The sequence below is a fragment of the Takifugu flavidus genome, chromosome 14 (assembly GCF_003711565.1).
Source record: "Takifugu flavidus isolate HTHZ2018 chromosome 14, ASM371156v2, whole genome shotgun sequence".
NCBI lineage: Eukaryota > Metazoa > Chordata > Actinopteri > Tetraodontiformes > Tetraodontidae > Takifugu > Takifugu flavidus.
Window position 1 is genome coordinate 12,292,116 of NC_079533.1, and position 16,878 is coordinate 12,308,993.

Here is a 16,878-nt window from a genome sequence, read left to right on the forward strand (position 1 = left end):
TGTGGCTTCCTGCTCTGCGGCTAATTCCCACAAGTGAGACTGAAATTTCCAGGAGTCCACGATTGTCTTTTTTTTTTAAAAAAAAAAAAGAAAAAAAAGCACATGTTCCATATTTAATATGGAACATCCCGGATGTCGTCACTGGTTTCTTAATTATTTTGGAGGTGTTACTTGGAGAACAGTGGAGTTCCTGAGAACAAAAACAAGCTGTGCCCTTCCTCTGTATTGATGCAATATTTTCAGTTAATGGCGAAAGTCTGTGATGCTAAATACCACAGACTCACTGGACTGGAAAGTGTGTGACCATTTTTCAGCAGGTTTGTCTTGTACATACATACATGCTGTTGGGTCCCACCATCCCCTAGTGCAGCCTGTTTTTATAATTGGACAATGCCAGTCTTTAAGACTGCGTCCTTTCAGGATATCAGCGGAAAGACATGATTCATAAGTGTATTTAAAAACACTCACAATAGCCACAAAATGGCTGCCTCAATATCAAACCTTTTAAGTTACAGGCCAAAATTTGCAGACATAAATACCAGATTAAGTTTTACTGAACTAGATCATTGTTACGGAAATCTCGCCAAAGTGACACAGACCCACAGCTTCTGTGTTTCTGTGAGCATTGTGATGTGACAAAGTACCCCCGCCGGTGATATCTGAATACTGCAGGAAACAAAGACACAGTAAGTCATGGATCTTTAATGCGACCCCATGGAACGGATGTCACTTCCTTTGATGCTCAGAAGCATCCACTTCAACCGCGCTCGATTGGCAGTTCCCAGCTGTCCAGGGCCTCTTTATTAAACTAGACGCCAGAGACCATTTTAGTGAGCGGCTAGAAAGATTGGATAAGATGTTACAAAGACACAGAGTGGCAAATGGGAGACTCTGACAGAAAGGAGCAGACCAGACGTTCCTTTGACACTCAGATTACCCACTCACAAAGGCCCTCTGTCAGATATGATTATGTTTGCCTAAACATTTGTAGCTAATGTTTCCTCTGGTTCTGCTGGTGCCGCGTTTTTGAAGTTTGATATTCTGCACGCTCTAAATTCCATATGATCTTCACTGTCCTACCTAAATGGGACAAACTCTTAGTAAATGTAAGAAGGAAAAGATGTTGTATTGCTTGGCTTAATAAAGATGTGGGGTTGTTTTTGTCAGTTCAACATGCTGAACCGGCATCAGAGGCCACGAGCATGAAACAGCGCCCTAAAAAGCTGTTGGGTCTGAGTCTTTGTGGATCGCTAATAAATCTAAAGAGCAAATTTGCCAGCGGTGAGAGAAAGTCTGGGAGGAACTGAGAACATAAAAATGTTTTAATGACTTTTGGCTCATGGTGGCACGGAGCGCTTGCATTCCATCTCACAGAACATTTATGTACACACACCATCTGTCCCAGTATTTTCCAACTAAAGACACTGTAGTTGAATATTGGTGATGTGTGCACTTGGCCTTGTGTTTACCGAAAATACAGAAAGATAATCCCCTAATGAATCAGCAAAGGATTCTTTCACTTTTGCCTTAGACACAGAATACAATACGCTACTATAAAGTGTGAAACGCCCACTGATGGGTGGACAGATACATTTTACTTCTTTGTTTCCTTATCAGCCCTTTTAGACAAAGATGGCCCTCCACATTAAAGACAGTGAGACGCTCGTCAGTCTGAAATCCTATGAACTATCACAATACAATACTGACAAATGGACACTCACACGTCTGAGCCACAATAGGCTCATTGTCCCTCATAAAGTCTCGATATTCACCCTGCACACACAACTCCCATTCTCTCCGCACACAAAAAAAGTGTTGACTTTCCAGCGCTGGAAAAGTCAGGAAGGCTCATCTGCTACATTTGGCAGCAACGTATGACTGGAGAACAATCAAGATATTATTGCAAAATATTCCAGCGGACTGCACACATTATCTCACTACAAATCATGTGAGTGTTATCATACATGCAGAATAGAGTGTTTTCCTGTTACCATGGATGCTGAGTCAGATATAAACCGACTTGCCTGTCACACCCTGCAAACTGTATTTTCGAGGTGCCGTGGAACCGTCTTGTGCTACGTTGTTGATAAATCTAACTTAAGAGCTCCCAAAGCTTAATATAACCATATCATACCTACCTCACCAAATATTGTCCCAGCTAAACACTAATTAGTTCTCACAGTGTTAATCAAAAGACTATTTTCTAAATCTTAACATTAAATCTGCTGTCATTACCTCCACTGTAGGTGGGTAAATTGAAGTGTGATGACACCCTTTTGACCTGAGCCCCTGTAAATCCAGAGTAATCTGCGGTTACCTGTGAGTCAGGCTCCGTGTAAGGACTTGTCTTGCCATTTTCGCTAAGCGTTGGCGACCACACTCTGTCTCCTGTCCCCGTTCTGAAAGACAATATTCCCATGACGGGATGTTAGTTCATGGGAAATATAAAGCTTTTGAGTAGTGCAATCAATTCTACGCTAAAGTCTCATTTCTTGTCTGTGTTTGCTCACCTGGCAGCTGGGAACAAATCCTATTTTGCATTCAGTAGCGCTGTGTACATGTTTGTGTGCATGTGTGGTTTTCACAGTAGGAATAGGATTACGGTCTGCCATAACAAAGATGCAGATAAAGTCATCATCACATCATAAATCCACTGTATAAACTATCCAGTTGGAAAATCCATTATCTTATATGTATTCTTTACAGTGGTCACTGAATTGCTGGTATCCACCTTCTGTTTAAAGTATCAGTAATTGATTCCAGTTGCACTAACTGAGTTACTGACTAGCAGTAATGATGAAAAATAACATTGGTTACCACACTGTTGAGTGCCCCACTGATCCTGCAATAGCAGGGCTTCATGTGAATTATTAGCCTGTGTAAGCGATATGCTAAAGCAAAACCAAGCGTGGCTTCACTTGGATTCCTCTTTTACTCTCAGACTTTACACTTTGGTGGCAGTTTGCATAAATTAACCACATCAGAGGGGAATTCCTTGATTCCTTTGCAGTTTTTTGTTGCCATGGTGTTGGCCGCTATGTGGGAAAGCTTTCAACTTCCAGAAGAGTAAGATGAGAAATTCCCATGCAAGTCTTTGTCCTTCCACCCTCTGTGCCCCACTTTGAACCTATTTAAGCAAGTGTGGCCCATAGAGAGCCGTCTAAAGGGGGTGAGGTCATCAGGCTGAGCTGAACCTACGCTTCAGATATGAACCAACGAGGTGTTGCTATCAAGGACCCTCTTATGAGGTGCCAAATGTCTGGTGGAAAAGCGATAGTAAATCTACGCAGCGGCCCTCTCACAGAAAAAAAAATCATGTTTTCAGACTGTTTGGTTTCGATGGTAACCACACAATCAGATTATTGAAATATGCGACCGTCCCGTCTGAAGTGGACTGTTCTAGTTGACATTTAAAGTGTGCAAGACAAAAACATGAAATTTACCATCCGTCCATAATAATGAGGTCAGAGAGCCGTTTGGAAAAAGTGAGACAGACAGACCAGCAGCGTTGGGCTGCTGAACTCGTTATCCCGCAGGTCAGTGCAAAAGAGGACATCATAGTAAATCTCTTTAGGAATGACACTCTTCAGGAATACCTCAAACCCCACATAACAGGCTGCCCCTGCAAAATAACTGAGCTACATGGGGTTTGTGTTTCTAACCCCCAGCACTGAATCAGGGCCATCTGTGAGGGATCAGGATGCTGCTGTCCACATCAGACAGTGCTACCACACAGCCATCAACCTGTTGAAGGATTTGTCTTTAAATCTTCCCCACTGCTCTTTATTTTCTATGTGGATAGTGCTAAGCAACATAATTTATCATCCAATTGGAACATGTCTTCAATGAATATCCATGCAGTGAGTAATGTGTTCTAGTATAATTAGTTGGCTACGGATATTTTTATTCACATTTGGTCAGGGATAGCCACTTATAGATCAGGGCACACCAGAATTCACAAAGATATTTGGGAAAAAATAAAACCCTACTGATAAATTGCCATTATTCTGAGAAAAGTAGAACATGGCTGCATCTTGGACTATTGCTGATCCTCCTATAATAACATCTACCCAGGAATAAATGCCAGCAAACAAAAATGAAAGCCAGCTCTCTTTTGGGGGATAAGGAAGTTCAAATGAGCAACTTCAATATCAGGTTGAGATCTTTTCTTCAAACTGCCTATTTTTTAATTTGGTCAAATACCTACAGACACACAGCCTTTAGTGGAAATGTCTCTTTTTTCATCCAGGAAAAACTCCCAATCAACAAAAACATGAGCAATGAATCCTTGGGGAATACTCAAGTAACATTTCAGTCTCATCGACACAAAATAAATGAATATATGATTTGGGTGTCTTGGTTAATCCTTACTACCTTTTTTATTTCTCAATTTTGGTCATATGACTCCCTGAGCCTGACCTCCCACTGTCAGGTTTCATTTCCTGAATAAGGAGATTTGGTTCATGCAGCAGTGAATGAGTTGACTTTGGCTGCTCTGGATCGCCATGTTCATAGCAAAGCAGGAGACGAATGCCTTCAAAACCAGGGGTTCTCATATTAAAATAATCTGATCACAGAATATTTCTCGGGGTCGCTTCAGGTCTTTTAACTTCATTGGTCCAGCCTGCTGAAATCATTCAAAAATAGTGCAAATTTATCTCACGTCCCAGAAAGCATCATTCCAATGCTATTTGTAATGTGAGAGGAGTTGAAAAGATGTCTCCTCGGAGAGTAGGGGAAGATAATCACCTTTTTAAGAAGAGTTATGGAGGTCTCATCAACAGAACGAAAGAGGGTCACTTGGAAAAATCTGGATAATGACAAGATCAGTGGACAGGAGGGGAAACAGTGGGAGGTTCATACCTCCTCCCTCCTTTTCGACATTGCAGCCTCTCAAAGACCATTGATGTTCAGTTAAAAACAGCCACAAAAAAGAGCCCGTGGAAGAGCCTGAGAGAAAAGATGCAATGAATGGATTAAGGAGCAGAGGGTGGAAGGGATTTGGTAAAAAAGTTGTGTTTGCGTTGGGTACTTTGGAAGCCGCTTTCTATCTTGTCTCAGGTGGAGGCCTGTGTTTCTTTGGGCTCATGTAGAATGATTCCTAATTCCTCTGGCTCACAGTGAGAAAGCAAGGGTAAAGTCCTTTTAATAAAGTTTCATAGATGACTCTTCCCCAACATGTTACTCTGTAATTCTCCTCAGCAGGGTCCTGATGTTTGGACATACAGCCTGTGCATTTTCTATGGTTGTGAAGAGGGATATTCACATTATCATGCTAAACATTGTTCAGCAACAATACTAGTCCTGATAATGAGAATTCCCTACAATACATTACAAATTCTTTTTTCATCCTCTGATTGTTTAACAGGGCCCTACACTGGAGCCATGCCTGGGAAAGGGCCCTATTTGAGGCCACTTGGTTGCCTTGTTCCAGTACATGGGGCCCTGCCCCATCCACCAATGGATTCACCACTCACAAGAGGGGGTTAAAGAAGTACAGGGCTTTGTACATTTGGCAGCTGACCACAGGGAGCCTGGGATTTGAGATTTGATGATGAGATTAGACATCCAGGAGGTGCTTGAACTGGAGCTGCTGCTTCTGGATACAGAGGAGTCAGCAGAGATCATCTGGGCCTTTAGCCAGGTTGTCTCTAAAACATCTTTCTAGGGAATCTCAAGCGTGCTGAGGAGGCCTCGGGTCAAATATGGTGAGTGTCAGTTTGCCTTCTAGACAGGGAAGGTCACATCTCCATCTGGAAGAGCTGACATGGAAGCGGTTGACGATGGCCTGGGCTTTACCTGCTGACACAGCTGTCCCACTCTGGACCCGGAGAAATGGAAAGACTTGTCTTGCCTCTCTGAAAGCTTTTTACCAATGTTGATTGTCATCACGACCACAGCACACCTAAATCAAAGCTAGATTTGGAAAATACTTCACAGTGTCTGGTTTTATATTCAAATGTGTATTCGCATTCAGATATTTTAATGTACAAATATTATTCTCAGGAAGCTGTCTTTTTAACCGACAATCCATCTGAACTCCACTTTTCTTCCAACTTGGCATCATTTCTTCCCAGTCATAGGAAAAAAGAAATAAAACGGGACACCAGTATGTTCTAACAGAGCACACTTTTCCAGTTGAAGAGCTTCGCACAGTGATGAGCTCTGACACAGCTCAAGCATCACAACTCATGTCTCAGCAGATTCAACTTGCCACCCCAGCAGGACTCTTTCCGAAAAGCCCGGCCAGTGTTGGAAACACGTTCCAACCACCATCATCTTTCTCTCAGGCCTGCAACCACATGGTTTATGCCAATAAGCTCTGGAAGAAGGAATGAAACTGCTTGCGGAAGAGAGAAGAAAGAGGGATATAAAAGGAAGAAAATGCATGAGTGGGTTTTATGTTTGGAAAAGCGGAGCCTGAGCATCGGCAGTGGGGGAGTTTAAGGGTTGAAGAGGTCAAAGAATGCAAATAAAGAGAATAACATGGAAGAGAAGATGCAAGCAAGAATAAATGGTTTCCTCCACAGTTGGATCAAAAACTGTATCACACTGAAATCACACTCAGATACAAGTTCTTGCCAGACAGAGGGATGTTCCACTTCAGTGGCGTGTTGACACACCCGCATCAGTACAGGGAGGTTTTGGAGGGGGGGGGGAAAGCCGCAGCGAAGCGGTGACCTTTTTCCTTCTGCTGACTATTTCTAACCCTAACCCTTCTTAATTTTCTTTCATTTGTCATCCTGCCAGTGCACTGCTTTGTTCTCTAAAATGTAAAGCCATGAATCCATCATACTTACATTTCTGCATTAGTTCATGCATGTGGTAAAAAGATGGAAACATAGTTTTAAAAAAACGACTCCACATTTGAAAAGGGAAAATCCAAGTCTCTATTTTAAAGATATATTGACCCCAAAGCTGAAGTTTGATAAAGATATTTTATGGTCTTTTCCATTAGTATATTTAGAGCTCTCCCAAGCATTGAAGATTTAAAACATGCAAGACAGAGCAGTGAGGAAGCACTGTTGATGCTTGTCATGCAAATGTTTTGACAGTGAAACCAGATTACAATGCATATTAGCACTTATGCAAACTAGCATAAACCATCTTACCTTGTTTGGTCACTATTCCACATGGTAGTCATTTTGAGAGAAATCCAATATTTGGGTGCATATAAACACAATTCTGTGTAAGGGAGATTTGGCTTGAAATGCTGCCAAAAAATATTTTGGATGCATAAATGACATTAGACTTCATTAGATTTGGGATGTTGACCACAAGCCCTTTGCTGGTCTTTAGAGGAAACATGAAACAAGGTCAAAAACACTACAGAATCATGTTTGTTTTGCATAAGACCTCAAGCCTTTAAGCTCAGATGCGTTTGTACTATAATTTTGGTTCATAACAGTTGTGCAGACTCATATATTTGTCCATCTGCAGCAACATTAAATTACAGGTCTCCCGTGTCTCCTACTGTGACCGAGTGGAGTATTTCTGCGGGCTCAGAACTGAAATATTATATTATTTTTCAGTGAGTCAGTTTGGGTTTCATGACTATTTCATTTTAAACATTTGAAACACCAAACTGTCTGTGGTCTGTGAACGTAATCTTCCAGCAATGCAATAAGGATAAAAAAGTTGGCTGCTAGAACCCCATGATTCACAACTTCTACTGGCTTCACTTTCCATTTCTTTTGTCATTTTGATACCTGCCCACCATTGTTTTCCCACCTTCTGTTAGCCATTTCTCAGCTTGTTTTGCTAAAATTTTACCTCTGGGTTTTAAATGTCTGTTTTTGTTGCCATTTTCTGCGTTGCTGTGCTTTCCGGACAGGTCTTTTCTCTTCTCTGAAGCCAACTGGGCATGCCTATCTCTCAGACATGGCACCATCCTTCTGTCCAGCAGAAGGGCAGTTCACACTATGATTAACCCAATGCCGTGTGGAAAGGTCGCATACCAGCAGCCGTCCTTCCTCTGCCACTGCCGTGTTGTTATCTCATTGGTTTAAATGTAACCGAGGAGGCCTGATGAATAGCATAAGTCTGTCAGATGGTTTACATGTGGTTATAATTTAAAAGAATCATCTTCAGCCAGTGAAGAGGCATGAGTGACTCCACAATATCTGTATTGACATCATGCAAAAGTAATTCACTCAGGAAAACTATTTACAGTTGGCCCAGAGATTAATTTGAGTTTGGTAAGGATGGAACGGTCAGGAAATATCTAAACAGCCAAAGTAAGTTTCATTGAATTCACTTTTTCTTGCTGACAAGCGTCACTCAGCACCACTCAAATTGTGCTTGAAATGTCCAAAGAATTAAATATGTTTGCCTGAAACATGGAAAATGTGTAAAGACAAATTAGTTCTCCATCTGGGTGTAACCCTAAATAACTTATCTCAGATTGCAACATGGTCAAGAACTGATAAAATGGAGAACCCCATGTCTAAAGCAATTTGTGTTTGATGCCGTAAATGTAAAAGAAATCCCTGGTTTGCTCAACAGGATGTATTCTTGATGAATTCTGAACATCTGTGTGGATCTGTGGCTCTTGAATCTGCGTGACTCTGCATTTTTTGGACACGTCCAGCTGCTGCCGAGAATCATTCTTATTTACGCTCCTTCCACAAGTCAATTACATCCTCAGAACCATTACAGGAGCGAGAACGAGCTGTCTTCTGCCCTATAAGGAGACTATTGCAGCACCAGTTGGCAGATGTTACTGAGCCTGAAACCACACAGTGTTCTTCAGAGCTCGCCAGGACTCTTCTACACTTTCCAGTACTGTGGCATCCATCAAATAAAATGTGGGGAAGCAACTGAAGATATTTTTTCCTCGGTTATCTCCCCTGTTCTCCCCCCGCTGTCTCCATTTGTTATTAACTGCTTAGAGGGCAGATTTCCGCTCTTCTGTGTTGATAGAAACCCCTGAGCAAAGGCCAAATCATCCATCCTCAAATACTTAAAATAATATGCCATACAAAGGCTGATAATTTTCCACTTCATAAACTGGTAAAATATAAACCATTAAAGCCTATTTGTAAAGGTCAAAATACACATGCAAGCCTCGTACGTACAGATTCAATCATTTTAGCCATGTAAACCTGTCATCTGTCCCTGTGACTCCACCATGCCACAATGAACAGACTCACCAGCAATTACAACATCATGTGATGAGGCAGTTAAAAACATCCAGTTATAAAAGAAATAGGTGGGTTTTTTTTTTTTTTAGAAAAAAGAATTCATGAGTTTGAATTTTAAATACTTGTAGTTGCACACAAACCCAGCCCTGATATGGCCTGATATGAACGAAAGAAAGCGCTTCCAAGAACCACATAACCCTACAATCTTAAACTGTTTTGGCATATTTTTGGCATATTGAAAGGGGTGCTTTTTAAAAAAAAACTTTGTGGTTTCATACCTTGTGACGATGAGCGTGAGCTGCTGAGTGCAGGTTTTGATCCTGTTCTGAGCCTCCATGTGCGTCATGAGCTCTGTGCTGTCACCATTGATGGCCAAGATGATGTCCCCTGGACAAAGGTCACCTTGGGCGGCTTTGCTGCCTGGTGTTACCTGCAGGTAATGTTCATTCACACACACACATACACACAGAAAATCCATACACAGCCACGGGGGAAAGAAAAAAAAAAGAAAGAAAGAGTTGTTATAACTGGTGTCAAACTGCCAGTGAGGAAGGAAGAGAAAAAGGAGGGGAAAAAAGGCATTAGGTTAAGAGTGTCACCACAGTGGCCAAATTCAACAAAAGCAGCTGTCAGCCGATTGATGCAACATTGCTTTTGGGCAGACGACACAGTTTACATTTTCAAAAGCCCACAACGAGAGTTGGAAGTGAGGGGCCAGGAAGAACTTTGTAAAGGGCGCAAAATATTTGAAACAAACCAGAATGTGTTCAACGGAATAATTATACGGCTCATCAGTAATTGCACGATCGGATTTTGGCAAATGGTTGGGGCAGTTTTTTGCAATGGAGCCATGACCGTTGCGTACCACTGATACACATTTTTTTGGTCTTTTTATCCTCCACTTGGACGTCTCCCCTATTACAGAGACTATCCTCTCCAAGACGGAGCAGGTTCCGCTCTGCAATCACTCACTCCAGAAGCACGCTCGTCTGCAGACATCTGAGCCCCACAGGGAGGCACTGGGGTGATGAGGAGAGAGGAGGAAGGAGGAGTGGTGTTGTCCCACCGGGCGTGCGTTACCTTTAAAAACACACTAAGTAACATATGATAACAATTTTCCTTGACTATGCACGTACAATGTCCCTGTTATTCCTCAGCCTGCCCCTGGCAGTGTGGATGTGCTTTTATAAGCAAAACCTGATGAAATTTTCATTCATTCATCAAAGGAAATGACTGCAAGGCATTGATGTGGCAGCATGTTGCAGGGAAAAGCTTTTTTTGGTTTGAGGCTCGCGATGAAGTAAAGAGGACAGCTATCATCATGTCTCCAGTCTTCTTCTGTGCTCTGCACTAAGATTTATGCCAAAAGTATTCGGTCTGTTGAAAGTTATGAGAGTTTAAGCAGCACAGCACAATTGTTATTAGCAATATTCTGGCATGTTCTTGTTTAATTGAAGAGCTGTCATCTTTAGAGGCTTGTTTGTTCATTTAAGAGTTTGATCGTCAAACAGTAATTGTAAAAATCTAAACCCTTTAATATGACTGCTTCGAGGCTGACACTTTGTATACCTTTATTTTTAACCAAGACTTCAAAAGAAGATAAGCCTAAAAAACAGGATACAGGAACAGAAAATTTATGGATGGGTTTCCCTTTCATGAAGTGTTTCTACGTCAAAAACTGCTGATTTGTGCTGTCAAGCACATTTCTCTGTGGACACCTCGTTTGGAGCTCCTTCCGGTCGTGCCTCTTTCTTGACAGCTGCACATTAAAATTTATGGTGATAGGGACAATGGGCGACCTGGAATCACATCATTTGCACATATTAAATATCAAAATCCAAGTTGACAAAAAGCCTGGATCATGAATATGAACATCTCCAGATGGAAGCCATGGACCTTCAAGATGAGCCACCTCACAGACTGGAAGGAGCATTTTTAACAGCAGAAAGAGCAGAAAAGTTCACGCCCCATCAGGCGCTAAGAGCTGAGTCGTGTGGTTCAGCTGTGGAATTTTCAATTTACAGCCTCTGCCTGTTGAGAGGTCAAAGACATTGCGGAAAATGTCTGTAAAGATGTGACAGTGACTTCTGGGAAACTGTTTCAAACTGATAAATGAACCGAAACAACCAATGAATCAAGTCCATTATATCAGTATTACACTGATTATAAAATAATCTTTTATGTTACAATACACTACTTAAGAGACAGATATGAAATTATGATCAATATTACCTAATCTTTGCTAACGATTGCTCAGATGCTGCATCGTATCATCATGTTAGATTTGATGGTGATGGTGGAAAACAACAGGGAAAACAACCCCACTGCCTCTCCAAGATCATAAACAGTTGCATCCTTTTCCATAAGCGGCTTTTCATGCATGGCTAAATGCTTACAGATAGTGTGGTTGGAATAAAGCCAACCGCATGTCACACACGGTCGTGGTGGGGTGTCCTGAAGACCAGGAACTTGTGGTTTCACTGTAGCTACGTTTAGGTTTGTTGTTGTTTATCTCAACTGAGTGAGAAAGTCACAAAATTAGTTTGAAAGTAAGTGTGTATGAACTGTTTGAGAAAAAACAGAGTTTGCTGTCATGCCATCACTGTTGGCTGTTTGATTGCAGCTGCTCTAGCTTTAAATCCTTAAAGTGGAAAAACTTCATTTTAAAAATACAGGATAACATTCTGTGTGATTGTGCTGCATGTTCCCCTGTTAGAATGGAGGCACATTAAGTTGTCTGTTTTCTATGTTTAAGTCATTTTAATGATGACATTTTGACATTCAGATAGAGAGAAACTACAGGAATGAGTCATGTAAACATCAAGATGTCCCCACCTCCTGTTTAAAGTATTAAATATGATTAAAGAAGAGTTTGTCACTTTCCAAAGTCTTTCCTCATGACTGAATTGCAAATGGAGATTTTCTCTGCAGGGTGGAAGTGTTGAGTCCTGGCAACAAAGAGACTAATTCCTGGCAACATGTGTTTGCTTGTTGGACGTGTGATAGGAACCATGGTTATGACCTTGGTGACGGACATCCGTTACAAAGCCCTGGGTGTGAGGTTCGGTCTGGGATTATCACAATGAAACAAAAAGACTGATCTTGCCAAGGCCAATCAGGATTTCTGTAGCCGATGGTGAAATATGTGAGGGTACATGAGAACATGAGGAAATGGGAGTGTCGTGTGAAAGTTGATTGCATTCTTAAATGCATTTGTGCATCTTTAACATGAGGAATAAAGGAAGTGGAAGTGTTCAACATTCGTCATCTAAAGATGGTAAAAATCCATTCCAATCAATTTTTTTGGTTTAATTCTGAATGATTTGGCTTTCTGAAATTCTTTCCAGCAGGGTTTGGTTATATTGCACAATAACAGATTCTTGTTTAACCAAATTTGCAGAAAATATGACAAACGTGGGCGATGCATTGCATGTCAACAACAGGAAACTCATGACCGAAAAATGCAAGAACATTAAGAATGTGGAGTTTCTACAGTTTCACACAGAGATTTGAATGCAATAAATCAATTTTAGGAATACAATTCTGTCATTTACAGACTCTTCTGTCTGGAGACCATAATTCTACTGTGCAAGAATCATCATAGAGTCACTTTTAAATAGATCTAATAAATTGTGTTTCCTTTTAAAAAGCTCAGCCAAACCTCAAGGACTCGCATTGTTTTACTGGCCCTTCTGTGAGCAACTCCACAACCTTGGTGACAACAGGAAATTCTTTTAAAGTACCATCTGTTATCCTTTGCTCAGTTTGTCCTAGAGATGTAACTTACAGCATGCATAATTTTAGCCTAGAGAAAAGGAGCTGCCAGAGAGTAGCTTAAAGCTGACTATTATAGCTGTTGGTGCCATAGAAACAACCCATAAGACTTCAGGTCACATGTCTGTCTCCGGTATGTGGTGGACAGCCCTACACTCTCGGATTAAAGGGTACAAAGGACACTCAGTACGTTGGATGTTGGAGCGCTGATGCAATCTCAGTTATGTTTGCTCTTATTTCATGCTCCAATGATAAACACACATTAAACTCCGAGCTGGACGAGTTTTGCAACTCCTGAAAAAGTTTCCATACACTGTGCAGAGTCTTCCTCATCTGTGTCTCTTTCTTCATCTTTATCTCACATTGTCCCTGCAGACAGGAATAATTACAGAGACTGAAAATCCCTTAAATATACCATGCATATGATCATGTAAATCTTTGTGTATATGTCAAGGAGGACAGGATTTTGGATACGGTGATGACGTTCTTGGGAAATTAGTAACAAAATGTAGTTTAACTTCACAGCTTTGTTGGAAGTAAATGTTGAGTAAAAAGATGGAAAACTTTGAATTATTTTTCTTAATTGCTGTTTTTAGATCTAATGCCTGACACACACACACACACACACACACACACACACACAAAAAACGGTATTGTTTGAAACTTGTTCAAAAAGCGTTCAGCAATACGATTTCAGCCTGTGCAATCCCAAATCCAACACAAACTGTGTGGGAGCGGACCATTTGCCATCATGGATCATGAAGACAGAGTACACAGCAGGACAGACGGTGTGAAGTTGCCAGCAAGGAGGCTGGACACTGTTTCTGGGCAGCGCACAGGCCATTAATTAGTTGACACTAGGATGTGAATTCCTGTCCACAAGATGTCTGTCCGCCAACTGGCAGGGATGACAAGTGTCCCACATCACCTTTCGTCTGCACATTTTGACACGGGTCTATAAAAGGCCTTATAGCACAGCTGCCATATTCAACAAGCCCCCTCGACATGCTTCTGCAGATACATGCATGCAGTTACGTGTTTTATTCCACACGCACGCACCATCAGAGCAACAAGTCACCGTCAAGTTGACACACCATCAACTGCAGGCTGGTAGCAGATTAAAAGGCTTATCCACGGTCATTATCGCCATAAGCAAAGAGGCAGCGGCTGCCTCGGGAACTCGTTTGCTGGCATTTACAACTTTCTCTGCCTCAAAATGCAGGTGTCCCGTGTCAACTCTTTTATATATCCAAAAGACTGGGAGAAAAGAGGGCGGGTCATCTGTCAGTCATTCAGAAGAGGTTTATGATTCAAAAGGCCTGGACAGTGTGCAGGTGTTGAAACAAAGAGGCCTGGAAGTCGTGTCTTTCCATGACTCGTTAGAAAGAGTGAGCCAAATCTGTACATGGCAGTAGAAAAGATCAAATATAACTAACCTCTTCCCCTTTATTTATGTCTTCCTGTCACCATACGTCTTAATATAATTGTTCACTTGCGCACTTAATGCAGTGCATGAATGCCGCAACCACATGACGAATAGCAACGTTTGGAAGGTACCGCAACCTTTCAGCGCCAATGAATTCGACCATACATCCCAGTCAGCATCTAAATAGCTCGCTGCTCTCTATTTGCTGATGTTTGGAGGATCAAAATCCATTTTGGAAACCACAAACATTACCCGAACTGTTGATGACAGAGCGTGCTTGTGTGTTGTGTCATGTCAGCGGATGCTTCAGCGCACGATGACTTGTTTGGACAATGAAATCATATGCGGTGGCAGTTACAAAGACCCACACACAAAAAAGAGGCAGGGCAATGCTCAGTCTCACTGCCAAGAGAGTGTTTGTATTTATGCTTCTGACATGACATAGTTTTCTGAATATGCTTATGTCTCACATCTGCTTCCTCCGCTGATTCTCAAGCTCGCGTTTATCAGACAAAGCACGCCCATCTTCCCCCAGGCAGGCGGCACGCTCGCAACCGTTTGCTTTCATTGCCTTTTTTTTACTGGGAGCCGTATCTGTCTGTAACCTGTGATTACATTTGCTGATGTCATCCTCCCAGAGTTTCATTGTTATAAACTGGTGTTGTTATAAACTTGTTGTTTTAAACTTTGTTATAAACTTGACGTTGGCACAGTTAGGACAGTAAATATTTAAATGCGTTGTGCACACTGTGAAGCCACAGCAATCATAAATTCAACAAGAACTCTGATTGTTGTTTATGTTGTTCCATTTTGGAATATAACTTGGCAAAATGCTGTGTGTTCAGCAGGAAGGTATAAAGAAGTAGAGAAAATCTGATTTTTTTTGGCCTTTTCTGAACACTGATGATCAGTTTGACACAGTTTGCAGATAAAGAGGTCAGTTTTTGCAGACACTGAAACCCAGCGTCTTTCCATTGCATCCCAGCTCCTTTTATGGCCATAGCCGTAGGTTCAGGGAGAACTTCAGGTGACCTTCCGGGGGTCTGTCTGCATTTCTGAAAGTTGCTGATCACTTGCTGTAAATCTGAGAATTACAGCACCAGTTTAAAGCGCTGCGGCGCTGTAGTTAAAGGGTCCGTTTGGGGGCTGATGATACAGCTGAGCACAACACCTGGAATCCCTCAGCAGCCAGTGAGCGCTGATTAAAAACAAATGTCAGCACCACCACCCGCCATCCTCCCGTTCACCCCCCCACCCAACCACATGCACCAACACACCCGTTTTCCAATGCATTTCTTCCCTAAGCCCTGCAGCAGCACCGGACTCTGTTTACTCTGGCCAGGATCAACTCTCGGCTACTGCCAGGATCCACAGCCAGCAAACTGACTTTTGACCCATATTCCCAAGGTCAGAAAAGTTCAGAGATTTGTGAATATTGAAACCAGTAATATTTGACAGTATCATTTCAACATTTGTTCTAAATCTGCCACATGAAAGCAATTATGAAACGTGGACTTTTCTAAAATATCACATCTATTAAAATTAAAATTAGAAAAATATTTGTCTTGTCTTTTAGACAATTTCCACAGCTCACTTAATTTGCCAGTTTTACAGCAAGGCTCCCGTTAAAATAGTTAGCTGGTTAATAAACTATATTCGACCCTTTAGATCAGTTAATTAGCCAGATATTGCCGAAATTCGTCTCTGTGCGCACCAGTTGCTGCCAGTAGTGTTCCACTTTACGCACAAAGCAATAGAGTCACGATCATTACCTACCCTGGAGATGGTTAACGGGGTGCTGAAATCGCGTCCTCCCACCAGCCGGAACCCCCAAGGAGAGGGTCCCTTTAGTGTAACGGTCTGCGACATGTTTGGCATATGGACCGGCAGCAGAGCACCTCGAGAGTCTGCGCGTTCTTCGGTGCGAGCAGGAAAATAAAGCAGCGTAAAGTAGCCGGAGTCCCTTGGCCAGCTGCTAGGCAACGCTGTCCCGTCTGACAAAACTTTCCTCTCGCTCTCGAATCAAGTTTAAATAAGGAAACCGCCTCTGACGTAGATGTGACGGTCTGTGCCGCCCACATTCGACCGGTCTGTGCTGCCTGGGCGCAGTGGGAGGGGACGGCGCTGCGCTGGGGGAGACCCGCGGTGTCCTGACATCAACTGTGGTGCGGAAAGTATTCACATCCCTCCTTTCAGTCGAGAATAAAAACTGTATCAGGAAGGAGTTATGGGATTAAATTTAATTGTTACAAAATTAACAAAATGGATTGAAAGAATCAAATATCTTTGCTGTTTGTGTTATTGATCATTTTGAGGTTGATGAGGAACTTATGGATCAGTTCAAGGCTCAGGTCCTTTCCGCGTCACCTTTCGCCTGCAAAGTGGATTTTTTTTCTCCAGGTCTGGTGTCCCCCAACAGCACAAAGTTAAATGGAGACTCCAAGATGCCCCATGGATGAATAGCTCCCTGTGACCAGTCTACAATGCTATGTTTCGGTTGTTTGTACACATGTTTCTATGAAATGTGACAAATAA

The 16,878-nt window shown here is 42.0% G+C and overlaps 1 protein-coding gene across 1 annotated transcript in view; it reads right to left on the reverse strand.

Annotated features, from left to right (window-relative positions):
- The window catches only part of pdlim4 (PDZ and LIM domain 4), a 28,111-nt gene extending 11,747 nt beyond the window's left edge, over positions 1–16,364 (reverse strand). Inside the window, exons 1-3 of the mRNA XM_057055372.1 lie at positions 16,120–16,364; positions 9,422–9,573; positions 2,318–2,399 (exon numbers count right to left, since the gene is read on the reverse strand). Of these exons, the coding sequence (XP_056911352.1) occupies positions 2,318–2,399; positions 9,422–9,573; positions 16,120–16,221 (336 nt within the window). The 5' untranslated portion in view covers positions 16,222–16,364. The remainder of the gene's footprint in view (positions 1–2,317; positions 2,400–9,421; positions 9,574–16,119) is intronic.
- Between the last annotated feature and the right edge of the window lie 514 nt (positions 16,365–16,878).